General features: G+C 47.9%; 2 protein-coding genes across 5 annotated transcripts; both read right to left on the reverse strand.

The window, feature by feature from the left end:
- Positions 1 to 358: 358 nt before the first annotated feature.
- Positions 359 to 2220, reverse strand: RPS15 (ribosomal protein S15). Its single transcript, XM_040592913.1, has 4 exons — positions 2098 to 2220; positions 1700 to 1785; positions 1261 to 1495; positions 359 to 523 (listed from the first exon to the last, which is right to left on the reverse strand). Exons 1-4 carry the CDS (start codon positions 2098 to 2100, stop codon positions 410 to 412), a joined length of 438 nt encoding a protein of 145 aa, XP_040448847.1. The 5' UTR covers positions 2101 to 2220; the 3' UTR covers positions 359 to 409.
- A 4163-nt stretch (positions 2221 to 6383) lies between these two features.
- On the reverse strand, positions 6384 to 22466 carry PGPEP1 (pyroglutamyl-peptidase I). 4 transcript variants are annotated; one of them, XM_040589824.1, is made up of 6 exons: positions 22375 to 22466; positions 19416 to 19468; positions 14251 to 14506; positions 13786 to 13902; positions 13032 to 13264; positions 6384 to 12653 (listed from the first exon to the last, which is right to left on the reverse strand). In XM_040589824.1, exons 5-6 carry the CDS (start codon positions 13235 to 13237, stop codon positions 12461 to 12463), a joined length of 399 nt encoding a protein of 132 aa, XP_040445758.1. In that variant the 5' UTR covers positions 13238 to 13264; positions 13786 to 13902; positions 14251 to 14506; positions 19416 to 19468; positions 22375 to 22466; the 3' UTR covers positions 6384 to 12460. The 4 variants fall into 4 exon arrangements, with proteins under 4 accessions (XP_040445758.1, XP_040445757.1, XP_040445756.1 ...); XM_040589823.1 differs by lacking the exon at positions 14251 to 14506; XM_040589822.1 differs by lacking the exons at positions 14251 to 14506; positions 22375 to 22466 and adding an exon at positions 21977 to 22052.
- Positions 22467 to 22517: the final 51 nt, after the last annotated feature.

A 22517-nucleotide genomic window follows, 5' to 3' on the forward strand; every position in this document is an offset into this window, starting at 1 on the left:
AGAAAATAATTTTGGGATCTCTGCATCCTTGGCAGCCAGTTCCAAAGCCCCCAGAACCCACCCCTCAATTCACTTTACTTCCATGGTACATCATGCAGCACGTGCTTCCTGGGGAGAGCTGAGCAGTGCTTGAAACACCACAAAAAAATTAAATCAATGGAAGTGCCGTTCCCCCCATGCAGCAATGGGCAAGGGATTCCAGTCACCCACTTGAAGCACTACCTACACATGCTGAGCACCCAAAACCCCCCAGAAATCTTCAGGAAAATATGACATCATGACAGAATGAGGAACTGCTCAGCTGTGCCCTGGCCCACCCTGCCGCAAGCCCACAGGCCTGTGAACCGCGAGACACAGCTGGGACAATTTTCTTTATTTACACATGGAAAAGGCTCCCCACAGCGCTCGGTTACTTCAGAGGAATGAACCTGGATGAGTGTGTGGCTCCGATACCAGGCCGGCCATGCTTCACCGGCTTGTAGGTGATGGAGAATTCCCCCAGGTAGTGACCAATCATTTCGGGCTGGAAGAGAAAGAGACTTGTGCTGGAGGCAGCGAGCCAGGCAGGGGGCACAGCCCAATCCACCACGCACGGTCAGGGGCAGTTACAGCCCACAGCCCTGCGCTGGCAGGAGCCCCGGCTGTCCTGGCACCACTGCTGTGCCCAGGCTCCTCTGGTGGTGCCCAGGGCTTGTGGGCAACGGCTGCTGCTGGCTTCACACGGAACCAGGGGGGTCAGTGGGATGCGGGGCTCCCTCTTGCCCCTCAGGAGCCCCCAGCCAGCCCTGTGCCTCCCGGGAGAAGGACACCCCAGCCTTTCTGGTGTGCTTTCGGGCTGGATTTAATGCCAGCTACGAGCAGAAAACGCCATTTAATCCCACCAGCTATATCAGGTTGCACGACCCCGCAGGTTATTCCAGTCCAAGGATACCTCATGGATCTGTTTCACACAAAACCAGTGCTGGTGGGCAGGGCGCCAGGGCTGAGTGCTGGCTGCGCGTGTCCCTGCCCCACCTGAGCTGGCAACAGCCACATTATTTCGTTATTTCAAAGATGCACTGAAGCCCTGTGAGGCCTCCTGACACTTATGCGAGCTTTCAGGTGTCTCTCCAGGCCAGCTCTGCTCCAGGTAGGAGTCTCAACATCCCACTCAAACGCAGGGCAGGAGTTTTTTCACGCAAAGTGTTAAAAAAAGTGAACGCAGACGCACTCAGGATGCTCAGCTCGGACCAGCAGTGAGGACACTGGAGGTCGCCTCACCTTGATCTCCACCTGGTTGAACGTTTTGCCGTTGTAGACGCCCACCATGCTGCCCACCATCTCGGGGAGAATGATCATGTCCCTCAAGTGGGTCTTCACCACCTCTGGCTTCTCCATGGGGGGCGCCTCCTTCTTGGCTTTCCGCAGGCGCTTCAGCAGGGAGTGCTGCTTACGGCGCAGCCCGCGGTTGAGCCGCCGGCGCTGGCGGGCGCTGTACAGCTGCATCAGCTGCTCGCTGGAAGGGACGGAGAGAGCCTGAGCCTGCAGCACAGCCCGGGGGAGCTGCGCGGGGACCCCGCGCTGGCTGCGTTACCCGCTCAGGGCCTTCGAACCGCCGCGCAAGCTCCCAGAGCCCCGGTGATCCGCCAGGGCCCCGGTGAGCCCCCGGAGGGGGCCAAGGGAGCCGGGCCCGCGCCCCCCCCGCAGAAGCAGCGCTTACTAGGACATGTCGAGGAGCTGGTCTAGGTCCACTCCCCTATAGGTGAATTTCCGGAAGGTTCGTTTCTTCTTCTGCTCCACCTCCGCCTGCAGCCGGGAAGGAGCGGAAGTCAGCGCCGCCCACCCCCGGGGAGGCCGCGGGCACCGAGTCCCCCCCCCCCCCTCCACCGCTCCTTTCCGCTGCCAGGCCCAGCCCGCGGGCGCCGACTCCCGCCGCGCTGCGGCCTAGCCCGGCCCGGGCGGCCATCGCCACGGCAAGGCCCCGAGGAGGCCGGATCCCGGGCCCCACGGAAGCGGCTGGGCCGGAACGCGGTGGCAGCAGCACCCTCGGCCCCGGGCAGCCGCCGCCGCGGCGGATGGAGCCGGATGGGAGCCGCCGGCCCCGCCGCCCGCACTCACCATCTTGGCCGGGTCTCCTCGGAAAGGACCGTGCTTGGGCCGGAAGAGGCGGATCTCGCGAGAGCGACGATGGGGCGGAAGTAGCGAGAAGCCCCGCCCCCTGCAGCCTCGGGCAGCGCTTCCGCCCTCACTGCCCTTAAAGGGGCCGCGCCCCGCAGCGCAGTGGGGGAATCGGGTTTCATGGTGGGGAGCTGGAACTCGCTGCTTCGGGCCGGGGTCCTGCTGGAGGGGCTGGCCCTCACCCCAGCAGCTCTGCCCAGGGACCCGCCTTCGTGCAGGCTCTGAGACACGCTCCAAAGGGCCCCAATCCTTCTGCCAGAAAAGCTTTCCAATAAAGCTTTTCCTCCAAAACCGGGGAAAACAGATCAAATACAACCTAGGCACGTCCCAGAGCAGCACCCTTCTACCAAGGAAAGTCTCAGGAGATGCTACAAGGGAGGGACGACCCCAAGTAATCCTTAAAACCACAGGATTTTAGGAGTCTCGATGGTTTTTTAAGTGCAAGACAATTTTGGATGAAGGATGAGGATGAAAGCTGCTGTTAGTCTAACCTCCAATGGAAATAAATGGATTTAATTTGTAAACCTGGAGCAGGCTCCACATCCCTGTGAAGAGGGAATCAGTCCCCGGAGCGGCGGGGGGGGCGGGGGGGAGCTGCGGGCAGCGGGCACGCTGCTCCCACACCGGAGCATCCACCCCAGCAAGAGAGGAGCAGCCAAAAGAGACTTCTCCCCAGGGCCTGAGCTGCGATGGTGGCTGGGAACCGGCCAAGAAAGCTCTGCTACAGGCTGGGGTTTGGTGGTGAATATCTATCTGGTCTCCTGGAAGGCTGGAGTCAGGTGATCAGGTACCTCCAAGGAGCAGGGAAAGAAAAATGTGGGTCAAATGCCATGGTGAGGAGCCCCAGTGTGGGGAAATACCCAGCCAGAGCATCATCCCTGCCGTGGGAAGCTCATACTGGGAATTGCCCGCTGTGCCGGGAGACTGGCCATCCCCAGCCACCACAGGGCAGCAGATCCCAAGCTGGGACCTGCCTGCACATGCCTTCAGTGAAGGCAGCCAGGAAAATTCCAGCAGATGCACAGCCGGGAGTTCTGGTGGAAGCTCTGGGGAGCCCTTCAGCTGTCAGAGGGTGGGCGCTCCAGCACTTTTGCTTGGGCTCAGCTTTGATTTGCGAGCTGGGAGAACACGGAGGGTGAGCAGCCTGCCAGCTGGATGCCGCCCAAAAATCCCACCTCATACATGAAGCGTCTGAGGAGTCGGGGAGGAAGAAAAGAGGGGAAACAGACCAGGCTGTTACAAGGAAGGATTACGATCTATGAGGAGCCAGTTCGCCAGAGATCTCCTCCCTGGCTCTCTGGATCTGCAGCCAAGGAATCCAGGTGGGATGCTCCACGATGAGCTTCCTTGCCCCAGCCAGCCAAACTTCTGATCCCTTCCTCCAGAGAGTTCTAGCTGCAACATGACCTCATCACCACATGGCTGACCCAACCGTGTGACATCACTCTGGAAGCGCCACCTTGCAGGAAAAGCTTTTCACCTTATAAAGTGAATTAAAATGAGGGTGATTTCACCAGGCTTTGGCTGCCAGGAGCAGCTGTCTCCTGGCTCACCGGTGAGGAAGGTCTCAAACCCCCCCAGCGCCCATCACATGCTGGGTATCGGTGGGTGTCATCAAGGCTCCATCTCTGAAGAAAGGGCTGGTGAACTCAGCAAGATCGCCATGGCAGCTAAGGAGAAAAACTATTCCCGGCTCTAGGACATGAAAAAAAAGACAGAGGAAAAGCAGAGATTCAAAAGGAACACTGAACTTTGCCTTTCTGATGCCGCCTCCAGCCACAAACCGCCATTAGCTCTGCAGACCGGGAGCCTGGCGAGTCGTCACAGCCCCGCTTTGGGACCAGGACCACCGCCTGACCCGCCAGCCCCGTCCTGCCTCACTACACTGGGCTGGCTCTGAGCTTTAGCCCTCAGTCGTAGCCAAGCTGCTCCTCCTAGTAATAAACACAACATCTAACCTGCTCCGTGTGTAGTCCCCGGAGCAGCCAGTGATGAGTGAACACTGAATTGCCGATATCCTTGGTGCAACCACCACTCGCGTTGCAGGGACCCAATGCTGTTCCTTTGCTGCTGACAGCTCCTCTTCTCCTAGCTCTGCAACATTAGAGGTGGTGAAAGCCGGGACCACAAGAAGCCCCCAGGACCAAGCTGAAGCTGTTGAGGCAGTTGTACCTTCAAGGCTGTCCCAGTCCAGGCTCCGGCCTGAAGCTGTGCACCATCCGGCTGTATGGCAGCACCGTCTGGTGGCACCAGCCCTCCTCGCCACTCCAGTTTGCTCCCAGTCAGGACCAGTAGCAGCAGAAACAGGGTTAGCAGCCTGAAAGCAGCCAACGCAGGACTTCTGTCTGTCCTCAGCCAAAGCCAGGTTGTGTCACATCCCAACTGTAGCAGCCAGCCTCCAGCGGCACGCAGCAGATGATGGAGCAGCCCAGCCCAGTGAGAAGATGCTCCTGGGGGAGATGGGGAGAGCTCCAGGGCTCACAACTTGCTCTCTAGGACAGCAGCACGTGACAGTGCTTGAGTTCAGTGCACCCAAACAGCTTCTAGACACGCTGCTCATCATCCCACAACCCTCGAGGGAGCTCTTCCTCTGGAAAAGGAGCCGTGGCAGAAGAAATCCGGCTAGAAAATGCCTTACAGCAGGTTCCTGAGCATCTGGGGAAACTCACGAGGGATTTGCAGCCTGCAAATCAAAGTCAGCTTCAGAATCACAGCAACGCCTCCTGCCAGCAGGTCACCTGCTGCATCCCACCAGGCTTCATTGCTGAAATCCCCTTTGGTCAAGATGACATCCTTGGAGATGGGGAGAACTGCTGCTGCAGCTTAAGGCCACGCGAGAAGAGCAGAAGACACGTAAAGCAGAAATACTTTATTAACTGCCAGCTCTGGAAAAGTCTGAGAAGATTTAGGGTCCACTGGGCAATGCAGACTTTGCACAACATGCTATGAAACTCAAGTGAAAAAGAAAATGGAGGAAGTCAATCGATGAGCTGCGATCAGCAGCTCCTTCATGCATCTGACATCGGCATGCCTCACTTTTTCCAGACTTTAACACTGCCCCCCAGGAACACGCCTGCCTGTCTGGCCCTGCAGGACATTGATATCTCCAAAGAAGATTTGGGAAGATTGTTGAATGCTGCCAGAGCATGCGATTCCCCTTCTTGTCTTCGGAACAGATGGCTGCAGACGGACCCACTGGCTGGCAAGTCCTGCAGCCCGTCCAGCCTCGCTCTTCACGGACATGCAGAACAGCCTCTTGCTCCCGCTGCTGCGGATCCCAGAGCTGCTGACGTGCGCAGGTTGGGCTATACAGGTACCCCATCCAAGAGCGAAGAAGGAAGAGTTATTTTTGTTTGTTTAAAGTAACACCACGGGGAGGAGAGGGGATAAAACCAGTTCATCTTGTCCCAATTCCAGCTTAGGATGCACAGAGGCAACTGATTGCTGGAAGACTGTGGCTCCAAACTCTCCAAGACTCAGAGAGCTTCTATCAAGCCTTTGCTCCTGAATAAAAATTAAAAAAAATCTGAGCAAAACTGGTGGGTTTTAGCCCCTGTACAAGGGGGGTGATTAATCAGATCCTTTCACCACTGCCTCCTGGAATTATCCAGCTCTGAATTAAATGGGCATGTCTCAAACTCACGAATCAAAACTGTTAAGGAGGTTTTGCTCCCCAAAGGTGTCAGGATTATAGGCTCTCAGGAACTAACTGGGCTGCTGCATGCTTTGATGAGTCTCCGTTGAATCAGGGGAAGGACACGCTCCTCAGGCCTCTGTATCTTAATAGTAGTAAAGTTTATATAAAATTTGTTAAACATTTCGGTGCAGCACACTGTTTAGAAGGGCATCTGCTGCTCTGTTAGGCTCTGTGGTCTAAGTTAGGGCTGGAAAATTCACCTCAAAGAAAGAACATAAAAGAAACACACATACATGATGATGGCAAGAGAAAACTTCCAAATACTTTTCTGAATAAAATTACTCAGATATCCAAGACATACGGTCTGAGAGAATGAGCCTAGCCAGTATCTGTTCCCATTCCAAACGAGAGCTACACAGGACGTGTAGTTCCAGGGCTCGTCTCCAACGGCAGCAGGTGCTTCAGGGATGGTATAAAACCAAATACACCGTTATCTGGCCAGTCTGTGATCATTGGTAAGTAATTACCATCCTACAAAAGGCATCTTTAAAAATGACTTCTTCCCACAACTGTTAAAGACAACCAGGAGTCAGAGTTAAACTCTTTTATTTACTTTGAAACATCAGTTTAAATTTTCAGTTACAAAGTCCAGTCTAGCAATAGCAAGCTGAAAGAATGTTAACGGTTCTTTATTACACAGCCCTTTAGTGACACACTAGATTGTTTGGTTTTACAAGGCACTGCAAGAACACACTGGGAAAAACAGAAGCCCCAACAGATTTAGAACTGTAGCTCCAAGAGTCCTGGTAAGCACGAGATCAGCAACACCTGAGATACCCAGACAGACGACTGTTTATTTCACCACAATTAACGAACAGAGGACCCGAGAGGCTGAGTGACACTGTAACATGCATAACAGAATCCGAATGAAACACCTAACCTTGAAGAAGAGACAAGACAACCTTCACGAATTGGGCCAACCCAACCAAGACTGACAAGGAAGTAGCAAACACTTTGTTTTTTCCCTTTGTCGGATCTGAGCGGGTGTCAGAAAACCTCGAGAACTCAATTCAGTGCAGTTTCTGAAGAGCATCCTTGGATCAAGGGGCCACTGACTGAGCCCAGCAGTTTCTCCTGGTGCTGAAAGCCCAGCCTTTCCCTCCGCCTTACAAGCAAATGGCTCATCTGTCCCCATCACCACCACTCTGCTTTCCAAAAGTGAGCCCAGCACAGGACAAGGCACTCCCTGTTTAATCAAAGTAAACATTTGCGATTTAAGCAGCTGGTGCAATAGAAAACCTGAAACGTGTATTTAAGTAGCACAGAGTTTTATTTAAGGGCAGTGTGTAGTTTCATTTCCTATATTTAATTCCTATCTAGGGGGAGGCATTTTCTTCTCTACTTTGTCTTAAAATAGACTGAGCAGAAGTGGATCTCAGCTTTCAATTAATATGCAGAATTAACAATATCCTCAGCTTTGGAGGTTTGGCAGAGTATCGCTTTCACCATGTAAGCCACTAATCTGACATGAATACAAGGGTTTTTTTTAAGAAAAAGTGCACTTTATACTGCAAAATGTTAGGGTTTCTGGTGCATAAGTAACAAATCCATCTACATCAAGACGGGTACTTATGCTACCAACTTGGGGTGTTTTATTCAAGCTGACAGATAATTTTGAAAGGAAGCCTTGGGAACTCAAATTCCTCTCATTAAAATATTATTGGATAGCATATTGAAGGAGACAATAGGAATGAAATCACTTTGTGAAAGTACGCACAAATTAATTGCCAACAATTTCATTATCTGCACTGTGGGATGGAATCTGAAAATCATAATTAAAACTCCCAAATACACGTGTACTTTCTATGTCTAAAAAATCCAGTCAGCTTCCAAACACTACCACTCACTCGAAGAAGTGCCTGAGCATCATCTGTGTGGTTAGAGAGTTAGAAAGAGCCTAGAAGTTAAAAAAGATGCACAAGTCACAGCAAGTTAAACCATGAAATAACATGGCCAGACCATAATTGCCGCTTTAGCCTAGCGCTAGCTCTCCTGTTCGCGGGGAATTACCAATTCAACTCGTTTATATGGTTTTCCCATTTTTGGTTTTAAGAAGCTCCTCCTCCTGCCGTTCCTTTTATACGTTTTGTAAGGAAGCCTGCATGTGAGGTCAATGAATCATGCACTCCTTCACATGAAGATTATTTGAGTATCAGAAGAAACTTCAGTGGATTATTTAGACTTTTCACTAACAAAAATAACGACACTGGGAGTCTGTGCTGTCCATTTGCGAGTCTACAAGCCTGGAAGCTCCCGGGCTTTTCTTCCAGGCATGGCACTGTGTGACAGTGGCCTGGAATAATCCCCTTTGCCAGCTGACCGAGGCACTAAAAGGTTAAATATTGCCTGCGCATCCGGCAGGACAGTGAGAGACAGGTGGGAGTTTGAATGCTACATCTAAGCGTAACTGTCTAGGTAAGTAAATACAAACAGCACGGTTTCCTACCCGACTTACCACAGCACATGCTGAACAAACCCTACGGAGATAAAGCTGACGTATCAGCTCAGAGCCCTGGTTCAATGAGGCTGTTTTTCTGCTACGGGCAGCAGGCAGCACCCATCGCATCAGGCTATGCTTTGCAGCACGACGCTGTGTGCAAACGCCTTCTCTGTTTCCACAAGGAGTCAGCCAGGAAGCATTTACCTCAAATTTACTCCAGACGCCTTGCTTTTGAATCCCCCTCCTCTTCGGGGTGAAAGCAGAGCAACCGGATAGTTTTCATGAAGTCTTAAACTTTTAAACACGCTCAGTCAGGTCCCTCCTGGAAGGACTCTGGAAGCTCAGCAGTTCTTGGCTGCAGCCTCATGTCACAACCACACTCAACACCTCTAACCATCTTCATGACCTTTTCATCCTTTCCCATGCCTACCACATTTAGGAGGAAGCCATCAGGTTGGGGAATACTCCAGATAAGTGTGAGCTGCTCTGTATGAGCTCAGAGATTCCATCATCTTTTCCAAAGCTGCCAAAAAAATTACAAATAGCTTCTGTACAACGGGTGTTCACCTTCAGCCATACCATAAAATCACAGAATATCTCAGGTTGGAAGGGACCCATAAGGACCATCAAGTCACCCACAAGTCTTTAAAGAAACTTTCGAGGTCACAGTTTCTTTTTGGTGTGTTTTATAATGTAGATTACCATGTTTAATTCAAAAGAAATATTTCCCGACAGCAGTGTTGCCAAATTATGAAGGAGTTTACGAGTATCTGGAGTTCCCCAAAATCCTCCGCAGCATCCAGTAACTGCAACAATTACACTGTCATCACCAAACTTCACCAACACGTTAGCCAGTTCCTACTCCAAGCTGTTGGCAAGCAGATAAAATGACATCAGACCCGATACAGTGGAACCTCCCTAATTCTCTCTTCCCCATAAAATATTCTCACCCCCGTTTCTCCGTGAAGCGTATCCCAGAGACAATTTTGCAGTCACAGGATTTAAAAACTTTACCAGCTTTTACATTTTACAAATTGCAGGCGCAGTAATTAACACTAAACCTGAACTTCCTACACTTACTCACTAGCACAAAGTTTTTTGTGGTTGGCAACAGGTCTCCCAGTCAGTGCAAATTAGCAAATCCTATTTATTGATGATCTGGAAGAGAAAGCAGATAGTAAGCATGACACAAAACATCAGCTTTTTGAAGCTCTGCATCAGTTTGACATATTTCCAAAGAAAATATCCACCTATTGGAAAGGCATTATGAACTGATGAATTTAACAAAAAACTTTCAAAAAACCAAAAGTATTTAATTTAGGTCAGATTAAATAAAATTAGTTTAATGCCATTTTTAGAAGTTTCACTACACAAAATTCTCTACCACCAAGACACCCTTTACAAACATAATCTCTGGGGACTAATTCTCAAAACCTCAAAGAGATTATAAAATAAATTATGTTTTCTAAGAAACTGATCAGACGGAAGCTTCACAAGAACAGATTACGAGGAAACGCACAGCTCAAAAAAGTGACGCCCAAGGCAAAGTATTTCCAAAACCGAGATTTTTAACGCTGACACATAGGTCAACCACTGCAGTCCACAGATGAACAGCAGTCACAGAAATTGGCTCAAAACCAGAGAGCACCCAAGAAAGTATCTACAGGTGGGGAACAGGCTGAATAAACCAGCGTGGAAACCTGCTCTCTCCACACAGCCGCCGCTGTCTACCTTCCCCAGATGAATTTGGAGCCACTCCTCCTCAGCCACATCCAGGGGGGTCTCTGAGGCTGCCCGCTTGGATGCTCAAAGGAAGCACAAACATTTGACAAAGACAGAGACGGCACATCTCGCTTAGAGACATTTATCACCACCAGAGCCCGACCAGCAACCTGCTCCAGCCCTCACTGCTCAAGGGGAGGGACGGCCAGCAGAAAACCCTCCCCACCGCCGGACCAAACAGTCCTTCCTACAGCCGCTTCAATTCCATACTCTTTTGTTATCGTCTCGCTAAACTGTTGATCTTCCACCCCTGTTTTGTTCACAACTACATTACACGTAAATTAAATAGCATTACTAAAAAGTACTTAATTGCCGAACATAGCAGGATACGCGAATTACTCCTCTTTTAAAAGTTTAGCAGCTAAGGTACACTGATGATGAAAACTTTTTATCAGATAAAGGAATAAACATACAAGATAAGTAGCTCAACTATTTGCAAAAATGTGTCAAACCACAAAAAATTAAAACAAAATATTAAATATAATAAATTACTAATCAGAAAGTCTGCGTGCCTGCTGACAATCTGACAAGTGCTACTTCATAGCTGAATGCAAAGGAGAATATTTACTTTGAAGGCAAACTCTTTTGACCAGGAGAGCCTGCAGAGTAAATACAGCGGTAATTTCCTTGGTAAACCAGAAGTCTATCCCAACATTTTCATACACAAGTCCCCTTAGCAAAGTTATCACAACTGCAGATGTCTTCGTCCTCTCTGCAGGGTTACAAGGAGAAGTGGTGTTTCTTTTGTTGCTAGACTTCTACTGGAAAACAGCAAGTTAACGGCAGCTCTCACTGAGAGACAGTATAGCAGAATCATTCATAATGAGAAAGATGAAAATAATGGTATTTTAAAACATTTCAAAATGTTGGGGTTTTTATATATATATAATTTATATTTGTAAAAGTCTCAGAATCAAATCACCACCCTCTCCATTTAAATGGCCCCTCAATGAGACCTACCGGTCATCAATTATCAATTTTGTGGCTGTTCCCACTGTAACATCATCCGTCTTTCACTGGAGCCTTGTAATTTGGCAGCAAACCTACACGCACGACTAGTGTCAACCACTTGAAAAGTCCTGCTTAGAACCTGCATGTACACTTCCCCAAATTACTGGGAAAGTTCACACAAGAAGCAGCACTTCGTACCCTCCCATTGGGAGGGAGACACGAATAAACAGCCCGGAATACTCATTCTAAGCAAAATCCCTAGTTTTCAAATAATTGCCTCTGGTTTACAGACAGTAAGACTAAGTTTAAGATTTTAGATTTCATTTGGCAGAGTGTCTTCAAATCCACACTTTTGCATATTTACACCTATAATAAATCAAGGTGGCAACTTAGAATTTAAGTTAAACAGTACTCTTCTAACCTTTAACACAAATGAAAATTTGTAACTAAGGAAGTTACAAATTACTCAGCCTTCACCTTAAAAATAACAGCTAGCACCAAGAATCTATGGATAAAGATCTCCCACGGAGAAAGTGGCCTTTAGCAAAGCTATTTAACCGCTAATGATTTGTTTTATACACATATGAAACAATGTGTTTTGTACAGGAGGTATATGGTTGACTTGAGTGAGGAAAGTGGCATTGAGAGCGTAATAAAAAAGACATCTGGAAATATTTGGCGCAAGTTAGGCTCACACTGTGTATAAAAGAAGAAAAAAACCAAACAAAACTATCTCCTGCTCCACAACAAAAGGAACCCAAAACACATCCCTTCTATTTGCAGCTACCAGTTAACCAGCACATTACAGAGGACCCTACAAATATTAGGACAATGTGGGGTGAGAAATCAGTGCCTAAAATATTTTTCCACTTCAGCAAAACAATTTCAAAGACTCCTCGTCTCCACCGAGCGCTGTTTTATAACTGACAAACCCACACACCATTCCAACGCTTTTCAGATGTACTTTGATGTTATAACCTATAATTCGGGACAAAGAGGGGAAACAAACTGAACAAACCGAAAGCAAACTTTTCAACTTAAGTCTAGTCTTTAGACAAGTCATTAGAAGACTGGGTTATCAGTTCCCTGCACCTGAACGCCAGGTCCAGATGAGAAACTTTCTGTCTGCGCTGTATTAGACTGGTCAGTAGCTGTCACTTGGCTGACAGATAAGCTCTGGATAAAGCACAGCACACACACTTCAGTCACTTCAGAAATGAGTGGTTGCAGGTGTTTTAAAGAAGAGATTTTGAATCCTTTGTTGCCTAGGCTGAAATGCACACATTTGACAAAAAACGTCAATTTCTAGAAGTGGAATTTTCCTTTTTTGAAGTCTCCAATTCTGGGTGTCTACGTTTCAGACCATTTTCCCCAGTACTTCAGTAGCAGGGAAAATTATGGAAGTGCAATACTAGGACAGCTTCTGCCCCCTTTCAGTGTTCATGCTGACAATTGATTTCATCTTTAGAATGCTCTAAAACATCCAGCATTTCTTCTATTATAGCCTGTAGCGCTCGACCCAGCTGTTCTGCACTATATGGTTTTCCCAGCGGAGGCACGTGAACAAAAGCTGACCTCCCGTGGCTCTGATATAAGGAAGTGTAGTAAGTGAAGTCACAGAGGTATCTGAAATACAAGAGTAGAGCTCATTTAGCAACAAGTGACAAACACAGCATGCAAACTGCAGGACAGGGTGGACTGTGTATTCTTATCATTCAGCATTACAGCAACATCCTGCAATCACGAGTGGAATACAAGCTGGGTACTGTGCATCTGTGTGGTTACTTTAATCAAATATAGGACAAAGAAGCTTAAAAGATATTCCCCCCACCCCCCACCCCCGATGACTGGGTAACCACTGAAAAATAAATGATATTGCCAGCCCCATGACAAGTGAAAAGCATGTGAATTTGAACGTGAATTTGGACACGAAAAGCCTATGAATTTGAGTACGACTGCAACATGCACTGCAGAGTGAGTCTGTTTTCCCCATCGATCCCATACCTGCCGGCATCCTTAGATATAGTGACCGTGACATCCAGCCCCAGTGCTGAGACTCTCTTGCAAACCGTGTCCATGTCAATAATGGAATCGATGCATTCAGGGCCACCTTCTACGCAACACTGAGAGCCTGGGCAGAAACGGCAGTTGTCTAAGCCTTTATAACCTACATTATGGCCGCACTTCTCCAGAGTTACAGTCGTAGCCATACCCGAAACACCCACATGAACCACCAACTACAAGAGAAAATAAAAAAGTTAGATCAACCAGAATACAAATGGTAGAAAAGCAACTGCCCACTATTCCCAGTTAAAGACTGATGGAGTTCTTCATGCGAGAGCTCCTGTAATATACCACTGTAACAAGTCATTTTACCAATGAACTCGTGGGTCCAGTACAGAACAATTCTTGTTTCACCCCCTCCTGGCCTAACTTATAATTTAGGCAGGGTGAAAATGAACGTTGGCACATTCACAGCCACTGCTGGAACAGCCCAGGTGGCACAGACTGACTGCACGCTGTCTAGACAGCCCTTTGCAGTGGCCTCTTCACACCCACTGCTCCCATTAATTAGAGCTCTATTCGAGCTATAAAATTCTACACGTTCACATGTTCTCACGACAAAAGAGGAAAAGATCTAGCGAGGGGCTACCAATCTGAACATGCATTAAAATGGGACTTCATTCAACACTAGGCTTGTTGCTGTAAGCATGACAGGTTTCAACTGTTTGCTGTCCTCCTCCCTTTACCCACTTACTTGGGGACTGTGCTTTTTCCATAATTCAGGAATGAGACTTTGCACTGTCTGGTATTCAACTGGGACTTCATAGACGTGCAGATCCACGTCATCTCGCAACCCTAGCTTCTCCAGCTCCTAAGAACATAAAGGAAATGAACAAAATCAAGATGGTCAGGCACAAGCTCAGCAGAAGATATAATTCTGGAGTGTTTAAAGGCAGAGCAAGTCTGCTGTGAAGGACTAATGTCAGCTTACACTACAGGCTGTATATTGTAAACAGCACTGCAAAGAAAAGCCCCCAAATCAAACAAAACGGGGAACAACAAAGGCATCTCTCCACCTGCGTTAACAGTTCACCCACAGGACCGTTTGTTTTGCTCTGATGTGTGCATAACAAAGAACTCAACGTTTAACTGACAATACTTACCAGCAACACCCACACTTGAAAGGCTGGCTGCATTATTTATATATAGTCATACTTACTTCTTGAAAGAACTACATATGATGCAGAGAAAGTAGAATTGGCAGAATTGTATTAATAGTCTTATTTGTCCTCTTCTCAGGACTGCTGGCCTGGAGAGCAAGTTCACATTTGTTTCCTGATCGAGAGCTCTCAGGGTTAGGTGACGGTACTACCAGGCTGTGATTCTCCACAAATATTAGCAAACACTTCCCATATGAGAAGCTGAAGCAACGTTGGCACGCCCTCCTCAACACATCTGTCTTATTTTGGCAGAATCTGGAATACAATACAGCCCGTTTCCCAAATGTAGAATGGGTTTCCATTGTTAGCTTTACCTATACCTGAGAGATTTTACTTAATTCTGCAACACGAGCTGTTACCATTGCAGTGATTCAACTAGTGCAGTAAATTATTTTTCCCTCTGTAATGTTAACTAAAGCCATGCCTTGAAAACATCCCAAATACCCAGGCAATACACTTAAGCAATTTCCTTTAAACCTTTTAAACCACAAAGCGTCAGTTCAATACCTTGCAAAGACTTGTTTAAAACCAGAGGGAAGAGGAAAGATCTTTTTTCCCTCCTGGTATACCTGACTGGGAAGCGCACAGTTTCATCCCAGCAATGCAGGTTCCCCCTACGTACAGCCCACGGTCCTGGCCGCTTCTCCCTTGCTCTTCTTTGGTCTCAATTTCAACACTCTCTAGTCTCACCAGTAAAGCTTCAGTTCCAGGTTTGTCCATTTGGTACTTCAGCCTAGCCCCAAACCAAACCTTTCAGAGCCATTAAACCCAACCTTTCAAGAACCCAAGGAAAGGATACACACGTGGTCTGAAGGCTCTGAAAAAAACATGTTCTTAAAATCATCAGCTGAGCTCAAACCTAGGAGCCTCATGCAAGTCTTACACTGGGAGGCACTTTTCCAGCAGCTGAAGCAACTTCAGCTATTGTGTTTAATGACTTCCAACAGCATCTAACTCAGATCAAGGTTCTTTCCAATGAGGACAACATTTTTTGGCACTCTGGAAAAACTTTACAGCTGTTTTTCAAGTCCAGTAAGTGACTGTATATGCCATAAAGTGCACAGCCTTAGTCAGAGTCTGCCCACAGGTCTGGCTCCTCTGGAAAGAAGCTGCAGGTGCACCCTTTCCTCTGAAGGCAGGATCCATGTGCTCCAGCATCTCCGTCACCAGGTCTGCATTTCAGCTAAAAGAACCAACCCCAGCTTTCCACAAGTTAATACACAGCAGGAGCTTGTCATCTGGGGCTGCTCTTCTCCTCCGAGATGTACATCAGCTGAAATATGCAAGCTTACTGGCACCAAAAGCTCGGAACGATTACTTGTGCTAACATCAAAGGGGCTGCACGCACAGCAAGAAAATAACCTGCTACTCTCACACCCCTAACCCGCTGTTCTTATGGATCTGAGGTAGAAACAGCAATGTGAGAAACCATCAAACTATCAAAATCACTCAAGAATATTCTGAAATGTGCTAAGTTATCTCTGTTTCGGGTTTGGATTGGGTGATCAGAGCCAAGAGCTGCTCTTTCATGCAATTCTTAAGCTTTATTTTCCCTCACATAAGAGATACTTGCAAACTTCAGGCTAAGTTAGCTATTTTCAATGAAGCTTACTCAATTTCAAAACTTGTATTTCCCTAGGTTTAAAATTATTTCAAATTTAAGACAGTTGAGAGGACAAATTGAGGTTTTTGGACTACCCCATTACAATCCTACCTCCTCTATACAAATGTGAGCAGTACCTGAGCATCCTTTTTTCTGTAGTTATCAGCATCAGTCATTTCTCTACCAAGAAAAAAACCTTTCACACTTGTACGGACAGACCAAAGTGTAACAAGATTTAAGATGGCTAAAAAATGCAGCAAAGGCAAGAGTAAGACTTTCACGGACCAGCAAATATGAGCAACAACAATGATAAATCACTTGCTCTGGCTCTGAGGGCAAGTCTGATATTAAAGGCTTGCTGTATTGATTAGTGTCTGGCACACACAGAAGTTCATTACCAGAGATGGATGCTAAGTGATGTTTCATCACATCTTTACACAAATCTGCCTTCAAAACATTAGCTGGTTTATGTAGTGCGTTAATAAAGTAAGTAGTTTACAAATGAGAATATTCAAATACAAGTTGAAGATCTCCAGAGCGTTAATTGGTAGGAATTCATCATCACTTCTCTAAAGAGCGCGAAACAGCTCCTAAAGATGAATTTGATCACAGAAAGTTCTACCGGCTGTGCTGAACGAGCATCTAGAGCGAGTAAGAAACCTCAGGCCGTATGAGCTGCGCCACCCCCGTGCCAGCTACCTTCTCCAAATGCAGGCACGTTAAACCTCAGCTTTACAAATTCACAACCTTCTTTTAACCAAACACAGCGTTCGCATGCTTCCATTCAATAATAAAGATGTATGCTGGCCCCCAGACAACTTATTACCCACAGCCTTGTATACCTGACAAATACAGAAAAACGAACATGTTTGACCGATTCCCTGACCCCTCAACAATGGTCGTCTTTGTGAGCCTTTAATATCCTTATCAGGTCTGTCTAGACACCCTGACAGCAATTGTCCTTAGTAATGTCAAAATGCACTCTGACCTCTGTCCTCCTCCTCCGGCTCAGCCAGAAGCACTCCGGGGGGATGAAGGCAGAAGCCCATGAGCTTCACAGTCCACAGGGCACACCTGTGTCTACACCTAAGTCACACCAGGGAGGCCAGAAAATGCGCTGAACAGAAAGCCTGTTTCATTACCTTCTTCTGGCAAGGAAGGTCCCTCCCAAGCGAAAACTGCAGCTGAAAAAATTCCTCCAATAAAATACCAAAACAACAAAAACGCAGAACAGCAAATCCACATTAACACAGTATATTTTTACTGTAAGCCTTAAAAAAGAAAGCAGAAAGAAGTTATTCTTCCCTCTGAATTTATAGGAAATCTCTTCCCCACATGTAAAAACCTCTGAACATTTCATCTTCACATTACTAGGTTGCTACCGCCACTACTATCTAAGGTACGCACATGTAAAAATAGTTAGCTTTCAAAACCAAACAGCTACATTAGAAATCCACTGCAGTTCAAGGGAAAAGACATACCATATCCACGTTCTACATAAGGAACCAAATAAAACCAAAAAGAGGACTGGAAAGAAAAGCAGAGAATTTTATCCTCCGGATGTGGGATAATAAAAGATGTAATAAACCAGAACTACCTTAGCCCTAAAGCTAGGAAGGATTTACAAAGATTGTTTAATTGATTTTTCTTCTATTAAAATGCAGATCACACTGTCTGGGATTCAGAAACTCAGACACGCCTTTGTGTCCACTCAGCTCCATGAAGTCCCCTGTCTGAAACTTGCACAATGCCCAACTCGCATGTGCTCAAAGACATGCTGTTCCTTTTTGTCTGGGCCTCTCAGGGCTGAGACAGGGTGAGGAAAGGCAAATCCTCCCCGCTGCACCAAAGTTGATGATTTTAGTCAGAAGCCATCAGCTATTAAACAGGACTCAGGGGAAGATGGGTTCCAACACGGCACATCACACACCACCAACTCTAGTTTTATACTCTCTAAACACCCCCAAGCCCATAAAATGAATTTAAAATGCACGTGATTACTTCATCTATCAGCGATGCAGCTGAGCACCCATCAGTGCCTCGAGTTGCTGGGCTGAAGGAACAACACGACATTTCTCTTGATAGGAATTATACATCAGGTTTGTTTGCGTAAGCGACATCAGAATACCCACCACTCTTCCTGTTCCAGAAGCACAATACCTTTTTGTCCATCTCCTCTAGAATAAAAGTAGCTGGCTTACAATAACTGACATTACATGAGGAAGAACAAACCAAATCAATTAGCCTCACCACTAAATTTCAGTAACATGCATATTTCCCCCCGCCCCGCCCCCCCCCCCCCCCCCCCCAGCTTGCGTTTTTCCCCAAAGTTAAACCAAGCAAACCCTAACTCAAATGTATTCATTTCCAAAAGGCTCTTGGAGGCAAAGGTTTCGTCTTCTTATATCAGACAACACATTAGACATCTGGACATTAGTTGACTGTAATTGATGAGAGTTTGTGATTTAATTTAAAAGCATTCTAAAGAAGATATTAATCTCAGAGCTCTGAAGGGAAGAGAGATGCATCAGGGAGAAAAGTAGATTTAATTCCCTGGGCAACTGTACTAAAAGGTACCCTTGAATTCCCAGTAGCTTTGTCATAAACCACATCCACAAGTGCCAAATGAGGAAGAAGCAGGATAATGTGGCAGCACTGTCCCTAGCTGATGTTTTTACAACAAGCAGCCTTGATACCTTAGGTTAGCATCTAGCATGAATGTGATTTCTTCTTCTTGCCTCGCTTGTGAGCGTATCAGCGTTACAGACGAACATGCTCACGCAGATACACAGCTACAAGTGGCATAAACTTGATTTTTTCGAGCGTGTACGATCTGCTGGAGCAACAACCCTTCTCGAGCACTCCTGGCTCCAGCAAGGTCCAACCCCGCCAGTCGAGCATCACTTGCTGCTTTCTCAGCAGAGAGGGGGCTGGCTCCGCAGCCACAAACACTGCCTGATCCCCCCACACCTCCTGCTTCACCTGCCGCAGCCCACTGCCCAAGGCCGGCAGCTGCAGAAGGAACCAAGGGGAGAACGGAGGCAGCAGCAGCTGCTTTGCCGTGGAGTCAGAGTCCTGATATTCAGAGCCATGTTGGACAACTCTGTGGCACGCTCGACTCCACAAGGCTACCAGGTGGAAGTCTTATTGTGGATGAGACTTGGCTTAAAGGTTAACCAAGTTCCCCAGATTGAAGCTAGAACTGAGAGAAAAACATAACAATTCTTCTGGGTTTGTTTATTTATTTTTAATTCTCTACAGCAGAGGAAGATTCCAGGCTCCCTGCCCCATTTAACATCTTTCAAACCTAGGGAGTAAGCCTATGAATTCCTTACTTGCCTTAGCTACATTAACTCAATCTCATTAAATTCTACTAGCTAAGGGATTGTTTTCTGAGAAGTGAATAAAACATTATCCAGCTGACCATCCGGATATCTGGAGCAAGCTGGTTTCAGTTAATAAACTGGGAAGACAAGTTATAAAAGAGCTGCAAACTAAAATCTGTATGGATACGTTATCAGCACGGCTCTTAACTCGCTAAGAACAAAGTCACAGCATTACCTGAACTGCAATCCAGCTGGCGTTAACAGCATGCTCTCCAAACGGACCAAACCCTGGAAGAGAAGTAAGAATTCGGTGATGAAGTCACCCTTACAGGTGTTACTAAACTTACAAGTTGCAAAGCAGCCTGTGCTTTCCTGCTTTACATATCCTGAAAGAAAACTCACTTCTTCTAATGCCCAATCCTTATTTACTTCACACCCAAGTACTAAATAAGAGACCTTCATGGAAATATTTGAACTATACACCTTTTACTGTGAAGGAAAACAATAGCTTGCCTCAGAAGATACTCTTTTTTTTCCCCAACAGATGCTGGGGAAACATATTCTTTTCCTTCCTGACCAGGTTAGAAAAACTTGCTATTAACAGCTAAGTTGACCAATGTCACGGAATTAGAATCATTATTGGATTTTCTGTTCCTGATTGTTTTAGCCCACAGCAGATGCTTCCACAAATGCAGACAAGCCTGTCTCAAACATTTCTTCTCTGTTCAGCTCTTCACCAAGATCTCTGTTAGTGTCAGTTACATCTTACAAGGAAATAAGCAACACAGTTGATGACCCACCTACACCAAGCAGCAAAGGTTATGATAGCATTATCAAAAATTCCCACCACGTCTACATTTCCTAATGAATAACTTAGAGTTAACTAGTAATCCATAACATCTTTTCCTGAGCAAGCACAGAAAGGTTAAGCAATTTATCTGGCTGCAACGTCAATATGCTTTAATTTAAAATGTCAGAGTTACCCTATGAGCCTAATGCAATTAGGAGACATAAATTCTAACTCGTGAAAGGATTTGAGAGGGACTACAAATATTATATGACACGTTAATGGAAACATTGTATTTGCTATCAACATTAAGTCTGAGGTTAGACTGCACACGATGACGTAAGGAATTTGCACAGCATCGGCTTGTCCACACCAATGGATCTCCTAGAACCTAACCAGCGTCGGTATCTCCTCAGAATAAATCTTTGAAAGGTTTCCACAAAATTAAAATGTAGGTGTGTCCTCCTGTGAGCAAACCTCTGTCTCTATGACCGCAGCACAGGCAAACAAGTCAAGTCATCGAAATGCACAATTGCGACCTGCCAGGTTTCATTCCTAAAGGAACCCTAACAGTCTTACAAAAGAAATAAACCACATATATTTCTTTTTAACAATTCAGCTACCAGAAGGCTGAAATTCTACAGGTGCCCACGCACCTAACATACCCCTCTCACTCTGAAGCCAAACGCAAATTGGCACGAACACAACTGTGGGCTACTGCTCCTCTGACTCATCTCCTAGACAGATCCCCTGTGTTATCTCTTTCACAGAAGATAAGCAACTTTGTCAGCAGCAGCAAACTCCACCGAGCATGCCCAGGAGTTCCTCTGCATCCACAATAGGGCCCTCCAAGGCTCATTAGCAGTAAACCAGCTGCAGAGATCTTTATGGGATTATCTCCTTAAACAGTTCTAAAAAAGAAATTGTGCACGAGTAATACTTATCCTCAGCAAGTACATGCTCGTAACTCAACGGGAACACACCACCTCTCCTAGTTTTAAAAAGGAATTTAGCATGACATTGCCGACAGATTATGAAACACGGGTAGACCTGACAAGATAACCAATGCATTTTAGAAACAGACTTCCCCTGAAAACGGGGGAAGAAGAGAGAGAAGTATTGCAAGCAGCAGAGTATTTACTGACGCAAGTTTTCTGTTTAGTCACCACCAAGCAAGCGCAGCTGCTCAGCACTAGATACGGGTTTGGGAAAGGCAGAATTTGCCACCTGCTTCCTCGCTCTCCGCAACTGTTCTCTGCAAAGGCACTGGCTTCCAATTAAAACCGCTCCAGCGCATCAACGACAACGCACCCCTCACTGGTTATTCAAACGGCCTCAACTTCAGCTGCCGAGGGGAGCCCTGAATAGTTTCACCGAGTTCCCCATTTGTCACAGGACTGCCTTCCCCACAAATCAAGCCAGCCGGCCTTTGTACCCCGGGCAAAGGAGCCTGACAAGCTCTCGCCTGCGAAGCTGGGGCCTTTCATTCCTTCACTTATTCTTCCCCCAGGCGCTTCGGCCGCGCTGCGTGGGCGATGTGGATCACGGCTTCGACACCTCAACGGCTCCGGACGGGGCAGCCAGCGAGCGAGTGGCCCCCACTGCGCCTCAGCCGCTCATCCTGCTCCGTGGGGATTCCGTCCCCTTCCTTCCCCCAACCAGCAAACCCTTGGGGGAGGATCAGGGGTGGAAGAGGGGGATCCCAAAGCCCCCCTCCCCCTCCCCGACTGGCCAAGCATTAGGAAAGCCCCTCACCAAACAGCACCCCCACCCGAGCCCCTGGTACCACCACCCACTGCAGCCCCTGTGCTCCCCCAGACCCTGCCTTCCACCCCCAGCGCTCCCGCTTATCACCCCACACAGGGGACAGCCCCCCACCCCCTACTTAGGCACCCCCTGACAGGACAGGCCCCCCGCGCCCACCTGAGTGAAGGGCTCCCCCATTCTCCCCTCACCTCCCACCTCAGAATCCCCCTCCACCCCTGCCAGCTCCCCCCCCCGCCCCGTACCCGTCACCACCACCGCCCGCCGCGGTTTCTCCATCACGGCTCCGTCCCGGCCCGCCGCCGCCGCCGCCCCGCACTCAGAGCAGCCCCGCCCCGCCACCGAGCGCGCTCCGCCCCGCCGCCTAGAGCGGCCCCCCACACCACCGAGCTCGCTCCGCCCCGCCGCCTAGAGCGGCCTATACCCGCCGCTTCCGCCGTCGGGCCGGAAGTTGCTCAGCGGGAGGCGGCCTCGGGAAGGGCTGGGCCCAAAGCCGCTTTCTCAGTGAGCAGCGCCTCCCGGGCCCAGAGGAGTCTGTAAGGGGCTCCGGTGGATGTTGTTTAACACCGTCACAAAACGCTCAGCCTGACCCACGCGCAGGGCTGTCCTCCCCCCAGGAAGGGGGCCTGGGGAGAACACCAACCAGGGCCTGGATCCGCGGGTACCGGGAGGGGCCACCGGGAAGCCGGCGCAGGTCACTGCATGCGACACCTCTTCCCGCTCCGCTCTTCAATTTGCGGCGCTGTCGTAAAGACGCGGACCGGGAGGCGCGGCGTTGCTTTACGG

This window comes from Falco naumanni, chromosome 4 (assembly GCF_017639655.2).
Source record: "Falco naumanni isolate bFalNau1 chromosome 4, bFalNau1.pat, whole genome shotgun sequence".
Taxonomy (NCBI): Eukaryota; Metazoa; Chordata; class Aves; order Falconiformes; family Falconidae; genus Falco; species Falco naumanni.

Coding starts and splice junctions, on each gene's coding strand:
- RPS15 (XM_040592913.1), bottom strand. Junction 1,496..1,699: donor CAGCTCCTCGACATGTCCTA/GTAAGCGCTGCT, acceptor CGTCCCTTCCAG/CGAGCAGCTGATGCAGCTGT. Junction 524..1,260: donor TCAACCAGGTGGAGATCAAG/GTGAGGCGACCT, acceptor TTTCTCTTCCAG/CCCGAAATGATTGGTCACTA.
- PGPEP1 (XM_040589821.1), bottom strand. CDS start 21,454: ATGAAAGGCCCCAGCTTCGCAGGCGAGAGCTTGTCAGGCTCCTTTGCC. Junction 13,903..19,415: donor CCAGCTGGATTGCAGTTCAG/GTAATGCTGTGA, acceptor TTATGTTCTTAG/GAGCTGGAGAAGCTAGGGTT. Junction 13,265..13,785: donor GGAAAAAGCACAGTCCCCAA/GTAAGTGGGTAA, acceptor TTTCTCTTGTAG/TTGGTGGTTCATGTGGGTGT.